A 21,116-nucleotide genomic window follows, 5' to 3' on the forward strand; every position below is an offset into this window, starting at 1 on the left:
TAGTTCTCACTGCTTACTTTGCCACACATCAAGCCAACTACCTATCCATCCCTCTCTTCCTCCATCCATCTTATTTTTTACGGAATCCCTTGATTTTGATCTTTGGAGAAAGGCTTCTCCCATCACATTTTCTCAATCTTTTCTCCCTGTCCACATACCATTCAATCATCACAAGAGCCAATGTAGCAGGTACAATCCTGCCTTATGGATAAAGGATGAGGTCATGAAGGTAAGCAGCTCACTCAGTATCGCTTAGCTAGGAAGCAGTAGAGTCTATATGTCTCTTGGGCTAAAGGCTAGACTCTTACCCTCATGTTCTTATGCCCTCTGACACAGTACTTTTCCAAAAGTAGTCATTATGCCTTCACTCTGATAATCTTTGCTCATTTCCACTAGGGATTGTTTTCCATAGGCAATTAATATCTTTTACAGCCAAATGAAACAATAGCAACGACAAAAACACCTCATGGTTTATTCACTGTGCTATGATCAGAGCTTTAAATATAGTACCTTAGGGGCACGTGGGTGGCTCAGTCAGTTAAGCTACCGACTTCAGCCCAGGTCATGATCTCGTGGCTCATGGGTTCGAGCACTGCGTCAGACTCTATGCTGATAGCTCGGAGCCTGAAGCCTGCTTCAGATTCTGTCTCCCTCTCTCTCTCTCTGGTATCCCCGCCCCCCACGCCCACTCATGCTCCCCCTCCTCTCAAAAACGAACACTAAAATAATAAAAATAAATAATTAAGTATAGTATCTTAAAAGAGGATATATAAATTATGTGGCCCTTCTTCAATAGAGCTTAACATTTACTGTTTGATTCTATGCATGCGTTTGTGTGTGTTTGTGTACTTGTGTGTATTCCATGATATCTGTTGCTTTTACAAATCTACGCCTTTGCACCCAGTTCAGAACCTTGGCTGGGCTTGATTTCTTTGCTTTGTTTTGTCATGCTCTTGAAAGCGTAGGTGAAGAAGAGGTCTCATCAGGTGCATATGTGGAAGTATCACAGTGTGTGTGATAGGGGATTGCTCAGATTTAGCTCAGCGTGGCTCTCAAACCCCAGGCTTATTACCCTCAACCTGTCAACTTGGGTCAAACAAGTAAACAAATTCCCTTGCCAACCTGATTGAGCAGAAGGGCGTTGTTCACCAGAAATACTTTAGGTGACCCAAAACCCAGTGGCTATTTGTATTTTAGACCAGTTTTCCCCTCTGCTTTTATTTAAATATGGGTGTGTCTCATTTATGGAAGTTATCACACTTCAAATCCAGAAGACTTACCATGAAAGTGCTTAAGTCTGTTGTGCTGTGAGCCTCTTTGGTCATCTGGGAAAGCACTGGACCTCTTCTAGAGAAAGTGTTTTTAAATTGTTTTTTATGTTTTTTAATTTCTTTGTAACAGAGAGAGAGCAGTAGTGGGGCAGGGGCAAAGAGAGGGGGACGGAAGGTCCAAAGTGGGCTCTGTGCTGAAAGCCTCGAGCCCGAAGAAGGGTTGGAACTCACTAACTGTGAGATCATGACCTGAGCTGAAGTCAGAAGTTCAACCAACTGAGCCAACCTTAGAATAAGTGTTTATAAATGAATAAAATAAAATGTAGGGGCACCTGGGTGGCTCAGTCGGTTGAGCATCTGACTTCGGCTCAGGTCGTGATCTCACGGTCCATGAGTTCGAGCCCCGCATCGGGCTCTGGGCTGACAGCTCGGAGCCTGGAGCCTGCTTCCGATTCTGTGTCTCCCTCTCTCTCTGCCCCTCCCCTGCTCATGCTCTGTTGCTCTGTGTCTCAAAAATAAATAAAAACATTTAAAAAAATTTTTTTAATAAAATAAAATGTAAAAGAGTATAAAGGAAACTAATTTTATTAAAATGCAATTATCAAAATGTTGAAATAATAGCTTGTGATATAATATGTATGTTTATTAATGTATTGTATAACTAGACACAAAGATAATTCTAATAGTTATCATAATTTCCAACTAATGATGAGTGTTAATGTTATTTCAAGAGATCTAACATATCTAGATATTTAATAATCTGAAATACCATGATTTATATTATGTCAATATGTAATGAAAATACATGAGGTGTCTGTGTGCAGCAAAGTCATAGAAACTGCTAATATTTGAGTTTTGTTTTGTTTTTAATTTTTTTTTTTAACATTTATTTATTTTTGAGACAGAGAGAGACAGAGCATGAGCAGGGGAGGAGCAGAGAGAGAGGGAGACACAGAATCTGAAACAGGCTCCAGGCTCTGAGCTGTCAGCCCAGAGCCCGATGCAGGGCTCAAACTCACAGACCGCAAGATCATGACCTGAGCCGAAGTCAGACGCCCAACCGACTGAGCCACCCAAGCACCCTTAATATTTGAGTTTTATTACCCAACTCATAATTGAAAGAAATGCTAAATATCAGTATTAGTAAAAGTAAAGATTGTTTTGTTGTTTTTTTTTTTTTTTCCACCAGAGAAGTTGACATAAATTCTAATTTCTATGCAGTCATGGGAATGCTTAGTTTGGAAAGGACGTTAGAAATTATGTCTCAGGGGTTCTAAACCAAGATGGGTTTCACAACAATTTAGTGAATATTGAAGAAATAGAAATTCCTGGGACCTAGCCGTGACTTGTTGAATTAGAATCTCTGAAGCCAAAGCCACGTACATTTTCTATAAATCCCAAAGGTGATTCTGTTGCACAGGCAATCAAGGAATTCATTGAACTCTTAGTATTTCCAAGGAATTTCTCCAAGAATTTCTGATATATATTCCCTTTTCCACTCTCAACTTTCGTGGACCCGGTAGTTTGAAAGATTTATCTCAGTGTATGAGTTAAGTAGTCATTAATTCCTTCCTCCTATAAAAAAAGTATTTAAGATATAATTTGCATACAGTAACATTCATACTTTTTCATGTATCAGATAATCATACATCCACAACAACTATCAAGATATGGAACAGTTATATCACCCTAAAATTTTATACAGGTAAAATTTGTAGATAGTCCTTCCCTCTCTCTTCCCTCTGGTAGACAGTCCCTGCCAACAACTGATGTGCTTTCTGTCCTAGTTGTGTCCTTTCCAGATTGTCCTACAAATGATTCATACAGGCTTTGATCTGCCCTTCTTATATTTATCATAATGGACTTGGGGTTCATGCATGGTGTTTGTGCAAAAGTAGTTCATTCCCTTCTATTTCTAAGTAATACTTATTTCATGATATTGATGCACCAAGTTTGTTTATCCATTCACCAGTTAAGGATGTTTGGATAGTCCCCATAATTTCTGGCAATTATGAATAAAGCTGCTATAAATACTTACAGATTGTATATGAATGTAAGTTTTGTTTCACTTGAGTGAAATCCAGGATTGGGGTTGCTGGGTCATATGGTAAGTGTATATTTAACCACATAAGAAACTGCCAAATTGCTTTCCAAAGTGGCTGTACCATTTTGCATTCACACACACGCGCGCGCACACACACACACACACATGCACACACACACCAAACATGTTCATAACAAAATGAGGAGGGATACTTATGAGAATCACAGTCCTTATCTCTGAAATTGATCACATGGTCATAGCTGGTGTTTATTACTAACCACTTGCATTCCCCACTGTGTATTTCCTCAGCTGGTCACGATTCTTGGAATACAGAGGAGAAATGAGGGTAAACATCTCTGAGAGCATTGCTGAGAGCATTATTTAAAATGGAGGGGGTTGAGGAAGTGCGTGTCTTCTGTCTCAAATTCTCAGAATTGTTGTGAACTCAGCTAAAATTCAGTTAACAGGTGAGGACTCTAGAGAAGTTAAGCAATCTGACTGAGATCCCAGAGCTTGAAGGGTTAGAACGCCTTCCAATGTGGGCAGAATTTCAAGGCTATAGGAGCGTTAGCCAGGGGCTTAGGGCAAGTCACACAACCTCTCAGAATTTCAGTTTGTGGTGTCACAGGGGGACAGTAAGACCTACTCTGCAGGTGGGTCATGGAGATTAGATATAATACATGCTTAGTACAGAATCCACATTCCAGCAGAGCCCTCAGTGTCTTCTTCCTATTGCTTTCATTTACTATACACAATCTCTCCTTTCTAGCGTCTCAATGAGACTAACCATGAACAAAGGACTCTGCAAGGACACTGGGAGGCCGTAGCTGCAGTAAAGGACCCTGAGAACACTTATCAGTTTGGTCCGGGTCTGTGAAGCTGATGGAAGACGGAAACTAGACCGGGCGTGTTTATGAACTGAACAATGGGGGACCCTCAATTGACCCCTACAGAGCATTGTTCCTGGACCCCTTTGGGATTCTCAGGAGAAAACTGAGCTCACTCCTATAGAAACATAATAGCCATCACACCGACCTGTTAGAGTGCCAATGCCAGCATTAGGCTGCACATCTCATCTCATCCTCACTGCACAACCCCAAGAAGTAAGGATTATTTTGCCTATTTCATAGAGGAGGACATAAACCTAAATCAACTTGACTCCTAAGCCTATGATCTTAAAATAGTGTCTTTTTTAGAAAAGATTTTTTAGAAAAAAAAAAAAAAAAGAGGGGGAGGGATCAATTCAATACGCTGTAAGCAAAAGAGGAAATATTATTATGAAAGTAGTTTTTCACACATTTCCTGAGTAAGGAACCAGAACTGGAAACTAGAAAGCTGTGCATGTGCATGCGTGTTCTCACTGAACCCCGTCCCCACCCTCATCCCCCCCACACCCCCCCACCCGCCATCTTTTCCCTCAGTCTTTTCTTTCTCTCCGTGGAGCACCTCCCAAAACTTCCTCAGCCCTGTGTAGAATTAGCCACTCCACAGTTCTGAGGTTATAGGCAACTGGCCCATCCTCTCATGAAGATTTCTTTTCCAGTTAGCAGGAGAAGAATCTTTTATTTATTTACATATTTATGTATGTATGTATGTATTTATGGCCCAGGTGTGAAATCTGAGGGGTGTGAAATCTGAGCTGGGCCACAGAAATTCTTGAGTCCAGCCCACTCGTACATGGGAGTCTTGTATACCCCCACAGTGTGCTCACCTCAGTGTAGACACCTCCAAGACAGCCAGTTTAATTGTGGGCGTCCTGGCTGTTAAAATATCCTCCTTTACACTGTTCTTACCTTTATTAAGTCTCCTTCATGGGGCCTACCAAGGCTGAGGGGCAGGCCTGGGAGGTGGCCTCAGCCCCATGGTTCGTCCCACCCCAGCCCCTGGGCCACAAGCTCCGGTCATCAGTGTTCCTCTGAAACAGGTGAGACTACCACCCTCCAGCTCCAACCTCTGGGCAAGATTTCCCTACTGGTTTTCAGCCCAGCACACGGTGGCTGGTGCTGAGGGGGACATACTGCTCCAGAGGAAGACCCATTGTGGGTTGCTCAGGGGCAGAGGCAATGTTGAGGCAGGGGGTGGTAATGGGGACTCCTCTGCTCCTGAGGATTCACAGGGAGGCAGGGACCCCAGAAAGGCCCAGTCAAGAGGGGAGGCACAGAGCCCAACCCCGACCATGCCCCAGCTCAGTCACAGGCTCTGATGGCGGTCTTTCTGAGGGCCTAGCCAGTGCTGTGGGTGGAGGGGAAATTGTGGACAGGGGGTTCTTTGAGGGGGGTGAGGGCTTTGAGATGGAGGGGGTTTAGTGAGAGGAATGAGGGTTCAATGAGGGAGGGGGTTTATTTGTGAAGGGTCCATCAGTGGTGGGATGGGGGTGACTGGTGAGAAGACTGGGTCTCGGGATGAGTGACGACAGAAAACTACAGGCATTTTTCCCCCCAACTTGGGGGAGTGGGGGTGGGGGAGGGGGCTCTGTGTTGCAGCCTGGGCCTTTTTCCATCCTACCCCCAAGACCTCCACCTACAATCTTCTGTGTGTGTTGTGTCTTGAAGTGGAGGGAAGTGTGAATGAGAGAGAGAGAGAGAGAGAGAGAGAGAAGATGGGCTCTGTGCAGACATCAAGGGCAGTGGGGCGGGGGGGGGGGGGGGGGCAGGTGGGGTGGTGTCAGGACAGAGTCAGAGACACTACTCCACCCAGAGCTTAGTCTCATACCCCAGAACCAGCTGGCCCAGAGCCTCCATTTTGACCCTCCCGGGAGAAGAATCCTATTGGACCAGCTTGAGTCAGGAGCCTTCCGAAGTTCATACTGGTTGAGGACCAACAGGATCAAGGGGAGCAGGAGCCACCTTGGTGCATTGCTGAGCAAGGAGAAAGGGGACTGATGCTCAGGACGGATATAGACACTGGAAAGCGTACCCTCCACAGCTATGCTACTTTCCTATTAGACGTTCAAGCATTTGTTCATTTCAGGTAATTCAAACCGAGCGCGGCCTGTATTAACACAAACATGGATTGAGGAAGGCGTAATGAAGACGTTAGATGCTTAAAGACACTGAGTTAGGTAGAGAAACTAGTAAATCTAGAAAATCTAGAAACTAGCAAATCTCTGCAGTGCTGTCAGGAGGAAAAAAAAAAAAGGGCAAGCCACCTACAGAATTTTAATTTTTTTTTCTTTTTTTTTCAACGTTTTTATTTTATTTTTGGGACAGAGAGAGACAGAGCATGAACGGGGGAGGGGCAGAGAGAGAGGGAGACACAGAATCGGAAACAGGCTCCAGGCTCCGAGCCATCAGCCCAGAGCCCGATGCGGGGCTCGAACTCAGGGACCGCGAGATCGTGACCTGGCTTTAGTCGGACGCTTAACCGACTGCACCACCCAGGCGCCCCTGGAATTTCAAACATTCTAGCAGTCACATATTTTCTTTTTTTCTTTTCAGCTTTTATTTATTTTTGAGACAGAAAGAGAACACGCACGGGGTGGGGAGAGAAGGAAGGGGGGGTGGGAGAGGATCCCAAGCAGGCTGTGTGCTGTCAGCACGGAGCCGGATGCAGGGCTCCAACTGAACTCACGTGCCATGAGATCGTGACCTGAGGCCGGAGACAAAATCAAGAGTCAGACGCTTAACGGACTGAGTCACCCAGGCACCCCACTGGCAGCCACGTGTTTCAAAAAGTGGATGGAAAAAGATAAAATTCATGTTAGTAATACGTTTTATGTAACTCAACATCTAACATATTATCATTTCACCGTGTAATCAATAACATTAATGAGTTGTTTTACATTTTTTCTAAGTATTCAAATACTGATATATATTTTACAGTTAGAGCAGATCTCAATTTGGATGCAATATTTTCATTGGAAATACCTGATCTGTCTTCAGAGTCCCTAAAATACACATTGCACAAATACAGCTGTATTCACATGATCCGCTATCCTTGCTACCTCTCATTTCTTAAGTGGGATGAAATGAATTCTTGTCGGGGTTTCCGGTTATCGCTCACTGAGTTGGTCCATCACCCACACCGTTTTTCTTATGTGAAAGTGATCATGGATCAAAATGACCATGCTGAGATTGTGAGCCCCTACTCTGCAAAGAAAAAAAAAAAAAAAGCTGGAAACTGGGAGCTACATTTGTTCACCTCCTTGCTTGGTTTACGTGATAACAAATACCTTTTTTTTTTTTTCATAGATTAACTGAACTGAGTAGGTTGGAAATTATTGGGATTGTATTGTTACTTTCTTTTTCATTGAAACAATCCAATTTCCTTAGGGAGAGCTCTTTCTTTGCCCCTGTAATTCAATAATTGCATATAGTGGGTCACGGAGTGCTGACAGTGCAAAGGACTCGTGGCCAAACACAAGCAGCTAACACTTGTCCCTTCCTGGCAATACTTGTGGACAGCTTGGATCAGCAAGGAGGCAGCAGCTCCTGTAGGGAACACCCAGCAAGGCTTTGGGTTGAATGACAGGTCATGAGCTGCCGGTAGAAGGCGGGTCTACAGAATGGTCTTACAGAATGTTCTCTAGAATCATGTAAAGACAGCACAGATCTAACCACTCCTAGTCTGGTGCCAGGGAAAGCTATTTCCGCCGAAAACATGGGTGCCAGAGCCACCAACGCTGTCCTCACATTCTCCTCTCCTTGGGATGGCTCAGCCTGGTGGGGCCTCGGATTTTTTTAATCTTTTTCTTATTAGTTTTTTGATTCGAGGAGGGAAGAGACAGCTCCAGCTCCCTTTTCTTGGCATCCCAGTCTTCGTCCCTCTGGTCCAGAGGCAGCCCCTTCTGCCTGGCAGTGCGGCGATGGTCCTGGCACTCGGGCTCGGCCCTGGAGAGGGGCAAGATGGCAGCTCTCAGTACCCAGATGGGACAGCCTGTGTGGGCAAGATGGCGGCTCTCAGTACCCGGATGGGAGATCCTGGGCTGACATCGACGTGGGTGTCTCTTCCAGCCCTCTGCACACAGCCTGGCCACCTCAGGAGTCCCGGAGAGAAAGAAGGGGGCCGAGCTCCAGCATCTCCAAGTGTACGCTTCGGGACCTCGGACACTAAAGAAGCTACTGAGGTGGAGAAAAATGGCATACCCAGAGTGGGAAGTTCATAGAAGGATGGGCGCTTAGCGTGAACACGACACTGTTAATGCTGAAGGACTCACATTCACAGAGCCACCAGCATATTACTAGGATGCTGTTTTCCTTCATTTCTTTTTCCCTTGTATTTTTTCCTTAATTATAAAACCATGTACATTTGTTGCATAAGATTTTATTTTTTTATTAAAAAAATTTTTAAATGTTTACTTATTTTTGAAAGAGTGAGAGTGCAAGTGTGAGAGGGACAGATGGAGAGGGAAACGCAGAATCCGAAGCAGGCTCCCGGCTCAGCTGTCAGCACAGAGCCCCACGCAGGGCTTGAACCCACGAACTGAGAGATCATGACCTGAGCCAAAGTTGGTGCTTAACCGTCTGAGCCGCTCAGGCACCCTTGTTGTATAAGAATTGAAATTATGGAAACATTTAAAAAAGAAAGAAAAGTACTCATAATCATATATGTATTATTTGTACATAGAAGGATTTGTGAAAAGAATACTTACACGATATATAGACAGGTGATAGATATGGAACAATAGAAGAGGTAAGAGAGGAATGGGTAAAGAGATCATCATACACACATGGACAAAGGAAAGCAGACAACAGTATCATTTGAAGTAGTTCAGGTACAAAGTTTTATAAAAAGCACAGTTCAATAAGGAGATAGCAAACCTGCTTGTCCCCTTAACAACAAGAAGTGACCGCTCTGTATTTAGACCACATAACATCCTTCCTCTGCCCTGCTCTTTTTGGACTTTGCTATCCCATAGTAGCACTATTTATGTAAACAAGTATCTCTCCTCTCACACAGGGAACTTGACATCCAACACTGTATCTGATTTATCTTTAAATCCTTTGTGGTATCGAGTTCGAAGCAATGGGCATGGTAGGTAGGGTTCCAAAATATTTGTTGAATGCACGGCTTAGAGGAAGCCGAATCAAAAGTTGAATTATTTCACTAGGACCCCTAGGATATTCAGCAAGTTGTCAAATACTGTCTAGGCTTTTTCTGAAATTCTCTTATATCCTTTCTTTTCGTCATCCTAGCCCAGGAGATCACCTACTTGCAACATGAGGCATTAAGAAATTCCTCAGTGACCTCCCTACTTATGGTCTGAGTGCCTCCAATCCTAGCTGCATACCACCCCTGCTGTCTCTTCCCCTACAGAAGGGACTTTGCTAGAGCATCTGTTACCTCTCCTCAATGCCTGGATGAGTTCACACTCATCTGCTCGCCCATCCCATAATGGTCACCCACCCACCCAACCTTATTCTCCACTTCTCTCTAGCATGAGTGGTGTACTTAGCCAGGCCACTCATCCTTTCACTCCCCCTCCGCTCCCTCACACGTATGCACAACCTCTGCATACTTCCAACTTGGTGCCCTTCTCTCCAAATCAAGAATCTTTCTCCCTTCTGCATTAGTCAGGCCTTAGCTATCTTTCAAGGTCCAGATTAATTTCCTCTTAACCAGGATTCCTTCTCTCTAACCCCTTTCAACTGTCAAAAGGGAAGTTCCACATGGAAGATGATGATACCCAAACATGACTTACACGTGATGTGGCCGATCGTTGTTGTTTTTGTCGGCTCAGCCCTGCAGGCCCACTTTTCCTGGTAATAGCACCCCACCCCCACCCCCCCGCTCTTTGGAGGAACCACCCATCCTCCACTTCAGTTATGCTGGGCTCATGTATCATGCTTATCCACCCACGGGTCACTAGGAAGGGGATGAGATTATGCAGAGAGGTTCAGCAGAGGACAGCCAAGGATAAGATGCTGAGGAATTTCAGCATCTAAAAGGCAAGCGAGAATCAGAGCCCAAGAGAATCATGAGAAGAAATGATCAGATAGGTACAAGGAGAAATAGAAGAGAGTAGCATCAGAGAGGATAAAAAGTTATCCAAGGAGAAATGCCAAAAGAGAAGGGCAGTCAAATACCAAATTAAGGGAGATGAGAACTGATAAGAGGTCACTCATTTAGCAACAAGGACCTCCCCGGATGAGCATTGATTCATACAACAGTGGGGAAGAAGCACAAAGGTGGGTGAGGAAGGAGAGACGATTACACAGATTAACATTCAAGTAGCACAGAAATGCAGGAAGAGAAAAGAAACAGCAGACAGCAGAAGGACCTCCAATCGTTTGTGTGTTTGTTCCGTAAGATCTATTTGAACAGGTTCAAAGGCCAATGAGGACTGAAGGGAAGGAGTAGAAAAAAAGCCAAAAAGACAGAAGAGAGGATAAAAGATGCAACAGAGAGTATGGGAACGATGGCCTTGTAGGAGGTACAAAGATTTGGGTCAGGGCCTATATGGACAGATAACACTTCTCCCAGAAGGACAGACAGGAAGGTAAGAAGGAACAGATGTGGTGTATATACCACATGTAGGTGTAGGAGGTTGAAATACATATGCTCTTGGCTTCAATCTTCTCTATGAAGGGGAAAGCCTACTGCCTGAGGAACAGGTGGAAGTACGATGGGGACGTGAGTCGTCAATGAGGGAGCAGGACAAGAAGGGATAGTCCAACTGTCCTGAGGGCTCAGCTGAAGACAGGAATCCCAGAATTTCTGATGGTGCCTGTGTACGTCGTTGTGGGCTTTTCTCAACCAGAACAGGCACAGGAGTGGAGAAGACAGACACTGACTCAAGGGTGGGAATGCTGGGTCATATGGTACAGAAGGACAAACGGTTGGAAACTTAAGAATCATGGGAACAGAGTGGAAGAAGCAGTGTATCATGGCGTCCACATGGCAGATAGACGGAAGATCGTGGAACCTTCAGGCAGACGACGGATCGGGAAGGAAAGAAGAAGCTGAATGAGGAGAGGTCTTGATGCATTCAAATCCCCGTGTGGTGATCCAGGAACTGGCAAAACGAAGAGAGGGCACCACGCTCACATAGTGATATGTTAAGAGTTTTTACAAGTTCAGAGAACAATGCTGCAGATGCTGAGGTCCACAATGGATGACGCTCACTGAATGTAGGGGATGATGCAGGATTGGGGAGAAGAGCCTTTGAGTCAGGACTCAAGGTTCTGTCTCTTTAACCTCCAAATCACCTCAATCATGATATTTATTTATTTATTTTTGAGATACAGAAAGAGAGACAGAGCACGTGCATGTGTACATGTGGCAGAGGGCAGAGAGAAAAGGAGAGAGAGCATCCCAAGCAGGCTCTGTGCTCAGCACGGAGCCCAACACGGGGCTTGATCCCACAACCCTGGGATCATGACCTGAGCCAAAATCAAGAGCCAGGGGTTTCACAGACTGAACCACCCAGGCACTGCTTGAGTATTTTTTACTGTGGAACACCTTCTTAAGAGAAGGTCTCTTTGGTTACTTCTACAGATATCTAACCTCATTGTAAGCTACTATTTTACTTTACAGAAGATAACTTTATCTTCAAGTTCTTAGAAGGTGATTTCACGGTCATCCCCCCTCCCCACCATGAACTGCCTTGCCCTGGAGTCAGATTTGCTACGCATCTCATTTTGGTTTTCAGGCAACGCCACCCTCATTCTGTTACTTTACTGCCTCGTGTACGAACTACTGATTAACCCAACCGGATCATAAATTCCTAAACGTTATTTCCATGCCTCCCGAAGCTGTAACTGTCACGTGCGTAACTGACACTTAATTCCATTTGAATGTGTGGGTGAGAGAAAAGATTAACAAGTGCTAGAAGAGTCCTTATGTTTGGTGAGTGTGAGAATAGAAGATTCATAGGCGAACAGCAGTTTTAAAAGGTAGAAAGGACCTTACAGCTGATAGCCTAATTCACCAGGTTCATTTTTAATACGAAAACTGAGCCAGCAAGGTGGCTTAACTTGCCCAAGGTCACAGAGCTAGTATGAATACCTTTCAGGAATCTGCAGGGGCTGCATGAATCTTGTCCCACGTCCCATTGGCAAACTTGGTGTCTCACCTCTCTTATCTGAGATAATTTTTGTACAATCTAAAATAGTAATTATAACAATGAGATGTTGTTAACATTATTATAAATATGTATCATTAAAATGACTAATTTTGGTATAATACAAAAACAATAGATTTCACATAATCTGCAGCAATGTCGCTTCCACCCAAACTAGTCATTTCTGTGAAAAGTTCATAAAAACAACTCAGACAACAGTTAGCTGAATTTGCTCATTCCCTTGGACGGAGCCGAGACCACTGAGTTGGCAGATATCTTGATCACAGGCTCCTGTTTCTCTGCCACTTCTCTAGCCGGAAATAAAGGAAACTTACTTCTCCAGAAACGCCACACAGGCGGTCTGCCCATAGATCTGTGCGATCCTCTTCGGCGTGTCTCCAAAGAAGTCGGGGGCGTCGATGGCCGCATGCAATGCATGGAGAATTTTGAGCACACTCACATGGCCTGACTCAGCTGCAAAATGAGCTGGGGTCCAGCCCACATCAGTCACCAGGCAGGGCCTGGCTCCGTATTCTATAAGGAGCTGCATCACCTCCACATGCCCTTAGATGTAACAGGAAGAAATGGGAGGAGGTTAAGACTAAAATGTCTCTGCCCCCGCGGAGGCCAGAACTAGCCTAGGTTGTCCAAAAGAAGGGAAGACATTTGCTGGGAAGCCCCTCCTCACCCTCCCTCTCCTTCCGCCCTCCCCTTCTTACCAGGGACTCAGTGCCCCACTTTCACCCCATGAACCTTGCTCCTACCAGGGGCCTGGGCCCTCCAACTATTCCCTCTACTCCCTCCCTCCAGGGCATTCCCTTCCCCCCAATCCCTTCCTAGGAATCTTGCTTTCCCTCCTAAGGCGCTGTATTCATGCCTGTAGGGCACTGGTCAGGCTCACTCAGCTTTTGGCAGTGTCAATGGTGATTGAAAAACAAACATTTTGCAATAACAGGGATGGGCCTTGAGGGCATTACGCTGAGTGGAAATAAGCCAGAGAAAAAGAAATACCTTAGGATCTCACTTGGACGCGGAATCTACAACAACAACAGCAACAACAGAAACCTCACACACACACACAAACACGCCAATATCACTGGTTCAGTGAACAAACTGGTGGGTGCCAGAGGTGGGGGGTAAGGGGCCGGAGAAACGAGTAAAGCCCGGCAAAAGGCACAAACGTCATTATAAAATGAGTAAGTCCCGACGATGCACCGTACCACAGGGTGACTATAGCTAACGAGACTGTGTTGCAGATTGGAAAGCTGCCAAGAGAGCAGATCCTAAAACTTACCAGAAGAAAACTTTTTGGTAACTACAAATGGTGACAGATTTTAACTTCAGTTACTGTGGTGCTCATTTCGCAACGCATAAAAAAGTTTAGTCACTGTGTTGTTGTGCATCTGAAACTGATATAATGCCGTATATCAATTACACCTCCATAAAAAATATTTTAAGTCCCACCGACTTTATAGTTAGCACCAGTTAAGAGCCCAGGCTTTTGGGGACGACGGATGTGGGCTCATACCTGCCAGGAAATAACAGTTGCTAACTACGGCATCCCAGACGAGAAACGAAGGTGTGAGGCTCAGTTTCCTATTATATATAATATATTATCAATAATATATTCTATTATATATAATATATAATCAATAATATATTCTATTATATATAATATATATTATATATTATCACCTCCCTCAGTGAGTTCTTGTGAAGTACGAATGAAATCACAGACATAATGTATACAGCGCAGTGCCCAGCATAAAGCAAATGTTCACTAAAAGGTGCTTCATTATAGCTACCATCACCTTGTACTTAAGTTTCTGCAAAATTCTGCCAACTGATTTCTCTGCATCCAGTCTTGCTTCCTGCCAATCCATTCTCCATATAGAAGTCAAAACAAAATTTTAAAAAGCAAACGGAACACTCTCTTACTTGACATCCTTCCATGGTGTTCCATTGCTGAAGGCCTTGATAGGCCCATTGGCTGCTTTTGCTACTATCCTCCTTGAATTCTGTAACTGAGCCATGTGAGGCATGGGGGTTATAGCAATGAACAAGGCAGAGTCCCCGTCCGACCTCGGCAATGATGTTCCCTTTCTTGTTGGAGGTCAAGAGGGCAGAAGACTAATACCAATTGAGAGCAAGTTATGGGCTGGGCACTGTACATCCATTATCTTAGTGAACCCTCACCACAAGATTCCAAGGTAGCATCAGTTTCCATTATGTAGATAACTCACTTAAGGCCCAGAGACATTAAATAATTTGCTGAAGGTGCTACAACCAGTAAGTGGTGGTGCCAGGGTTGAAATGTTCCATTTGGCTCTCAAGAAATGTTCTTTCTACTACCCCACACAGACTGGTCACTTCCCAAAAAGATGGATTCTACCCAGGCACTGCCCACTCACCTTTGATTGCAGCCCAGTGAAGTGGAGTTCGGTCATTCCAGTCCACATCCTTGTAGTTTGGGTCACAGAGACCTTTCTTCAAAATCTTTTTCACGAAACTGTAATCCCCAACAGCCACAGCTTGGTGGAGCTTTGTCATGTCTGACATTTTGGTCGATTCCATGACTGAAATAATGGGGGGGGGGGGGGGAACATGCCCCTTAGGAAGTTCTTTACAGCTCTTTCTTCTCAGTAAGTGATTCCACGGGATTCTTTACCATTTACTTTCTTTCTCAGCTCACAAATTCGCATGTGTGTGCGCTGCTGAGGGTGTATTTGGATCTCAGCCACCATGGTTAGTACATGCCAGTCCCTTACCTAAAATCTATCGACGCTCCCCTCTGCCTCCAGGCATACAGGCTGAATTCATGGGCTGGCATTTTCTATTTGGCCTCAAACCACTTTCCAGTGCTATCTCCAGTTCCCATTCCAAAGGGCTGGTAGTGCGATTCTGAATTAGTTGTGTGATTCTGCGCCTTGGCTTTCTCATCTATAACCTGGAGACAACTTGCCGGAGTTGTTGTGAGGGTACAATGACAATCTATGTGAAAAGTCTACTGACTGAATGCAGAGAAGGGACTCCAGAGAAAGTCAATACTATTGGCACACCAATTCAGATGGACTAGATGTAAACATGGAAACAACACAGCTACAAGTTATCTACAACATCAATGCAGAAACCGACAGTTCTCAAACTATAGTCTACAGATGCTTAGGAATCTCTAGGACTCTTTCAGGGGATGCATGAAGTCAAAACTATTTTCATTATAATGTGAAAATGCCATTGGCCTTGTTCACTGTGCCGACATTTGCCCTGAGGGTTGAAAAGCAATGAGGTACAAAGCTGCTGTTGCCTCAGCATGAAGCAAGGCAGTGGCATCACACACGGAGAGTCAAAAACAAACGAAAAGGGGAGCACCTGGGTGGCTCAGTCGGTTAAGCGTCCGACTTCAGCTCAGGTCATGATCTCACAGTTCGTGAGTTCGAGCCCCGTGTCGGGCTCTGTGCTGATGGCTCAGAGCCTGGAGCCTGCTTCAGATTCTGTGTCTCCCTCTTTCTCTGCCCTTCCCCTGTTCATGCTCTGCCTCTGTCTCAAAAATAAATAAATATTAAAAAAAAAAAAAAAAAAACGAAAAGGTAGTTTCAACCAAGAAACTAAAGTAGTAAGAACTATGTATGTTGACCCTTAATTGCATGACTTCACAAAAGTTATTTTAAAAGATTCTGTAACGAAATGTGTCAACATTTGGGAAGTCTGCATAACTCCCTGAACTGATGTCTTCCAAATGACAAGTGGATGATGCTACAAAATCATGCATGGGTAAAGAGACCCATTCAAGATAGACCTGTGGATTGTAGTGAGACAGAGGACAAAAAATACACTGAGGTTGTTTCAGATTCCAAGTCACTAAAAAGCACAGCCATGTGTCAGTTTGGGCATAGTATCAGAGAATATCCGCAGTTATCTGAAAAGGCTACAAAATACTCTTCCCTTTTCCAATATATGTGGAACCAGATTTTCTTTCAATATTTCAGCCAAAACAACAAACTGAATACAGAAGATCTAAGAACCCACCTATCTTCTATTAAGCCACATATTATAGGGATTCAACTACATAAACACATACATACATACATACATAAACAATGTTACTCTTCTCATTTCTTTTGCTTTAGAAAATGTAATTATTTTTCATAAAAATATTTTTGTTATTGTATATTAGGCTTGTTATGATTTTTGTAAGTGACTTAATAAACATTTAATTTTTTTCTCAGTTTTAATTTCTAATAAGGTAAATAATAAGGTAACAGAGTCCTGAGACCAACAAGTTTGGGAATTACAGATATAAACAAAATAAGGATTGGGATAGAAATTTTTTAAATGTTTACTTACTTTTGAGAGAGAGAGAGAGGCAGACTGCAAGTGGGGAAGGGGCAGAGAGAGAGGGAGACACAGAATCCGAAGCAGGCTCCAGGCTCTGAGCTGTCAGCACAGAGCCTGACACGGGGCTCAAACCCACAAACTGTGAGATCATGACTTGAGCCGAAGTCGGACGCTTAGCCAACTGGGCCACCCAGGCGCCCCAGGGGTTGGGATAGAATTAAAGAATGAGGAGAGAGCCACGTGTGGTGGGGCCAGCGAGAATGTCTCAACTGAAATGTTGAGATCTCAAGAAGAATTTGGAGTCAGCCAGACACATTGTGGCCCAGCAGCAGCAGCAGCACCTAGGAATTTATTAGAAATGTGAATTATTGAGCCTCATATCAGACCTCCTGATGTAGACGGAAATATGAGGACAGCCCTAGAGGGGGAGAGAAGTGCGGAACATAATTAACATGCAATGTCCTAAGTGTTATAATGGCAGTGATTTTTCTGGGGACAGAAGGAAAGGACATTTCCCCAGGACTAGGAAGTGAAAGGGACTTTTTTCCAAAAGTGACCTAAGCCGAGTCCCAAAAGGATGAGTAAGAGTCTTCTCGGGCATGGCCATAGTGGAAGATCCAGCCCAGGCAACAGCACATCGGGAGTGGGGAGGGAGGCACATTCTGCAAAAAGCAAGTGGCTCTAACTTTGACGTACAGACCAAGGATCCACAAATGTTTCCAATAAAGGGCTGGCTAGGAAACTTCTTAGCCTTTATAGGCCAAGAGGCAAAACTCAAGGCTATTATTTAATGTTACCTAACTATTATGCAACAAGAGAAAACCTCTTGCCAGAGGCGGGCCATCCTGGGAGGGGAAGGATCGGTGGTGGTGGGTGAGCGTCCTTTGTGCCCAGTCACGCTCAGCTGGAGACATTCTCAGGGCCAAGGGCAACCAGCCCAGGGAGGAGGGGTCTGGCTGAAAGGATGGTCACTTGCCCTTTACTCCAGTGATGCCCAGATCCCAGCATGCCCTCTCTCCTCTCCAACAGCCCAATCGGTTCAAGTTGACAGCTGGTGGGAGGCAAGGTAACTTGGCTGGACCATTCCTATTGCTCACTGCCGACAGCAGAGTCCCCAAAGTGTAGGTGCTGACCAGCAGGGTCCTGGGCAGGGACTAGGCACAGCCGTGAGCTCAGCGGACAAGTGCTAAGAGCAGACTAGAGAGCAGTTAGCTCTCCAAAGCTCACTGTGCTTGCCCCCCGAGAGCCACCATCATAAGTGGTGACCGCATGCCTGAAAACATGGAGTGAGCCACACTTGGCCCGTAGACCATAGTTTACCAACCTCTGGTCCATATAAAGCATCTGGGATCTTGTTAAAATGCAGATTCTGATTCAGTAGGTCTAAGAGGAGACCTGAGAGCCTGCATTTGTAGCAAGTCAACACGACAACTACCAGTTCATAGACCGCACTGAGTAGCAATGTCTCTGGCTACAAGGCAGGGGAGAGACTTGAAGTAAGGGAGAAGCAGTAAAGATGCGGCTGTTGTTCCTCACTGAAGGACTGTGTGAAAATTACTGGTGACTTTTAAAAAATAGATGCCCGGGCCTCGGCCTGAAGTGCTTCAGAGTCACTAGATGTGTCGGACAAGGACGTGCCTTTTTGCATGAAGTGAGCACTCAGTATATGTTAGGTAAGAGAAGATGGCATGGGATGTGTTTCCTCTTTTTGGCTTGTTTTAGTAAGAAAACCCTTACACCGGAAGATTTGATCGATGATAAATCAAATAGTGAACAAGTGCTGGAGGCTTTCCGACCTGCAGGTGTCACAAAACCAAACCATTTTTAGAATCAGTTGTCTGGAAGCCTCTGCTTACATTTCACGCCAACCTTTAACCAGGTTTGGGCTTAAATCAACTCCATCGGGGTCACATTTGTGTTCATACCAAGGAAATTCCACAACTTCCCACAGAGAAGCTACAATTCAAGTAGAAGTTTCCAATGAGTAGCTACATTTATTTGCAGAGAAATTGATGAAGTGATCCTAAAACTTCATATGGAAATACAAAGGGCTCAGAATAGGCCAAACCATCTTGCAAAAGACCACAGTAGGAGGACTCAAACTTCCCGATTTCTGAACTTACTATAAAGATACAGTAACGAAAAAAGTGTGATACAAAGTACACTGTGTGGCATAGAAATAGATACAGAGAGAGAAAAGGGACAGAATTGGGAGTCCAGAAATAAACGCTTACATTATGGTCATTTGGTTTTCAGCAAAGGTGCCAGGAAAATCGTAGTCTTTCCAAATAGTGCTGACACAGTTGGGTCACAGTGACACAGAGACACTGACACAGTGAATGCTTGAGTATTCACATACTCAAGAATTCAGTTAATCCTTTCCCTCATGCCACACACAAAACTTAACTTAAAATGAATTGCAGACTTCTAGAAGACCTAAAACTAAAACACTTAGAAGAAAACATGGGAGCAAATCTTCATTACTTTGGGTCAGACAATGAAACGGTTCACAGACAGGACGGCAAAAGCACAAGAAACAAAAGAGAACAAACAGATAAATTGAATTTTACCAAAAGTAGAAACTTTTTTTCTACAAACAATACCTTAGGAAAAGTATAAAAGCAAATATGGAACGGGAGAAAATATTTGAAAATTATATATCTGATAAGAGATTTGTATCCAGAATACAGAACTCTTACAATTCAACAACAACAAAAAAGCTCCATTAACAATCGTCAAGGAATATAAACAGAAGTTTCTCCAGAAGAATAGGCACATGAAGATACGCACAAAATAATAAGCACCTGAAAAAAATGCTCAACATCATTAGTCACGAAGGAAATGCAAATGAAAACCATACTGAAGCACCACTCACACCCTCTAGAATAACTGTAATCAAAAAGACAGACAATATCAAGTGTCACTGAGGCTGTGGGGAAATTGAACCCCTCACAGATGTGGTAGGGATATAAAATGGGGCAGCTGCTTTGGAAGACAGTTTGGCAGTGCTTCAAAAAGTTAAACTTAGACTTATCATATGACCTGTAACTCCACACTTAGCTATGTACCTACAGAAATGAAAATATATATCCACCCAAAAACTTGTTACACGCATGTTTCCAGCAGCATTATTCATAATAGCCAAGAGTGGAAACAACGCAAATGTCCCTTAGTAGGTGAATGCATGAATAAAATGTGGGAGTTCATACGATGTAACATTATTTGACAAAGGAAAGGAATAAAGTACTGACACCTGATACGACACGAACGGACCTTGAAAACACGCTAAAGGAAAGAAGCCAGGCGCAAGAGACCACACATTGTAAGATTCCAATTATGTGAAGTGTCCAGGATAGGCAAATCCACAGAGATAGAGAGTAGATTATTGATTGCCTGAACTGGGAGGAGGCGGGGGTAGGAAGTGACTACTAATGGGGATAGGATTTCTTTGGGGGGGTGATGAAACATTCTAAAATTAGGCAGGGGCAAGTGATGCTTTCATAACTTTGAATATATTAAAAACCACTGAATTATGTACTATAAATAAATGAATTTTATGGTATGTGAATTACAGCTCAATAAAGCTGTTTAAAAACAATAAATGAGAGGGCGCCTGGGTGGCTCAGTCAGTTAAGCCTCCGACTTCAGTTCAGGTCATGATCTCATGGTTCGTGGGTTTGAGCCCTGCCTGGCTCTGTGTTGACAACTCAGAGCCTGGAGTCTGCTTCCGATTCTGTGTCGCCCTCTCTCTGCCCCTCCCCCCCCCCAAAATAAATAAGCATTAAAATTTTTAAAAAATAAATTAAAAAATAAATGATACTGCTAGAGGCTTTCTTTAAAAAAAAAAAAAAAAAACTGTAGAAAACGTCCAATTCACTAGCCTGCAACTGACTACTGAAATTTAGCAAACTTTCCTTCACATGAATCTTCATAAATTTCATGAAGTGCACCTGAATTTCTGTCTTTCTGGTACAGGCGCCCAAATGTAAAGAAGTAGCCAGTAAATATAAGTTCTAATAATATGAATGATCCATAATAGGTGTAAAAAGCTGAAGGCAGGAGTAATATAAAAATACTTACTCTCTTGCTTGAGATCTGAGGCACCCAGCACGGGCAGGCGTCTTAGGGGCCAGAGGTTTGTTTTGTTCGCACCATGGAAACTGGCCCCTCCTTCCTCAGTAAAGCCTGTCAATCAAGGTAGGCCTCCGGGAGGGGGTGCTTGCTGGAGGAAAGGGGACTGCCCCTTTGCTTCCACTGAAGCTGGTCAGCGGTCCTGGCCTGCTTCTGTAGTCTGAGTGTGGTCCTTGACAGCTTCTCTTCAAGTAGCATTTCATCCAAATGCATGAAAATGGAAAAACAGATTGCCAGTCCACAGGGCACTGTGAAGGAAACACGCTGCCCGGTGACCACCGCGGGGTGGCGTAGATGACATGCACCCCGCACTCTCAGAACCAGCTTGGGATCT

General features: G+C 44.1%; 1 protein-coding gene across 4 annotated transcripts; it reads right to left on the minus strand.

The window, feature by feature from the left end:
* Window positions 1-6,732: 6,732 nt before the first annotated feature.
* ANKRD66 (ankyrin repeat domain 66) lies at window positions 6,733-20,882 on the minus strand. 4 transcript variants are annotated; one of them, XM_015071169.3, is made up of 5 exons: window positions 20,732-20,882; window positions 14,728-14,892; window positions 12,652-12,880; window positions 7,947-8,144; window positions 6,733-7,403 (listed from the first exon to the last, which is right to left on the minus strand). In XM_015071169.3, the coding sequence occupies exons 2-5, from the start codon at window positions 14,888-14,890 to the stop codon at window positions 7,307-7,309; spliced, it is 687 nt and encodes a 228-aa protein (XP_014926655.3). In that variant the 5' UTR covers window positions 14,891-14,892; window positions 20,732-20,882; the 3' UTR covers window positions 6,733-7,306. The 4 variants fall into 4 exon arrangements, with proteins under 4 accessions (XP_014926655.3, XP_053078687.1, XP_053078686.1 ...); XM_053222712.1 differs by lacking the exons at window positions 14,728-14,892; window positions 20,732-20,882 and adding exons at window positions 12,262-12,358; window positions 13,036-13,827; XM_053222711.1 differs by having other exon boundaries at window positions 6,733-8,144; window positions 20,732-20,879.
* Window positions 20,883-21,116: the final 234 nt, after the last annotated feature.

Source organism: Acinonyx jubatus, chromosome B2 (genome assembly GCF_027475565.1).
Source record: "Acinonyx jubatus isolate Ajub_Pintada_27869175 chromosome B2, VMU_Ajub_asm_v1.0, whole genome shotgun sequence".
NCBI classification, from domain to species: Eukaryota; Metazoa; Chordata; class Mammalia; order Carnivora; family Felidae; genus Acinonyx; species Acinonyx jubatus.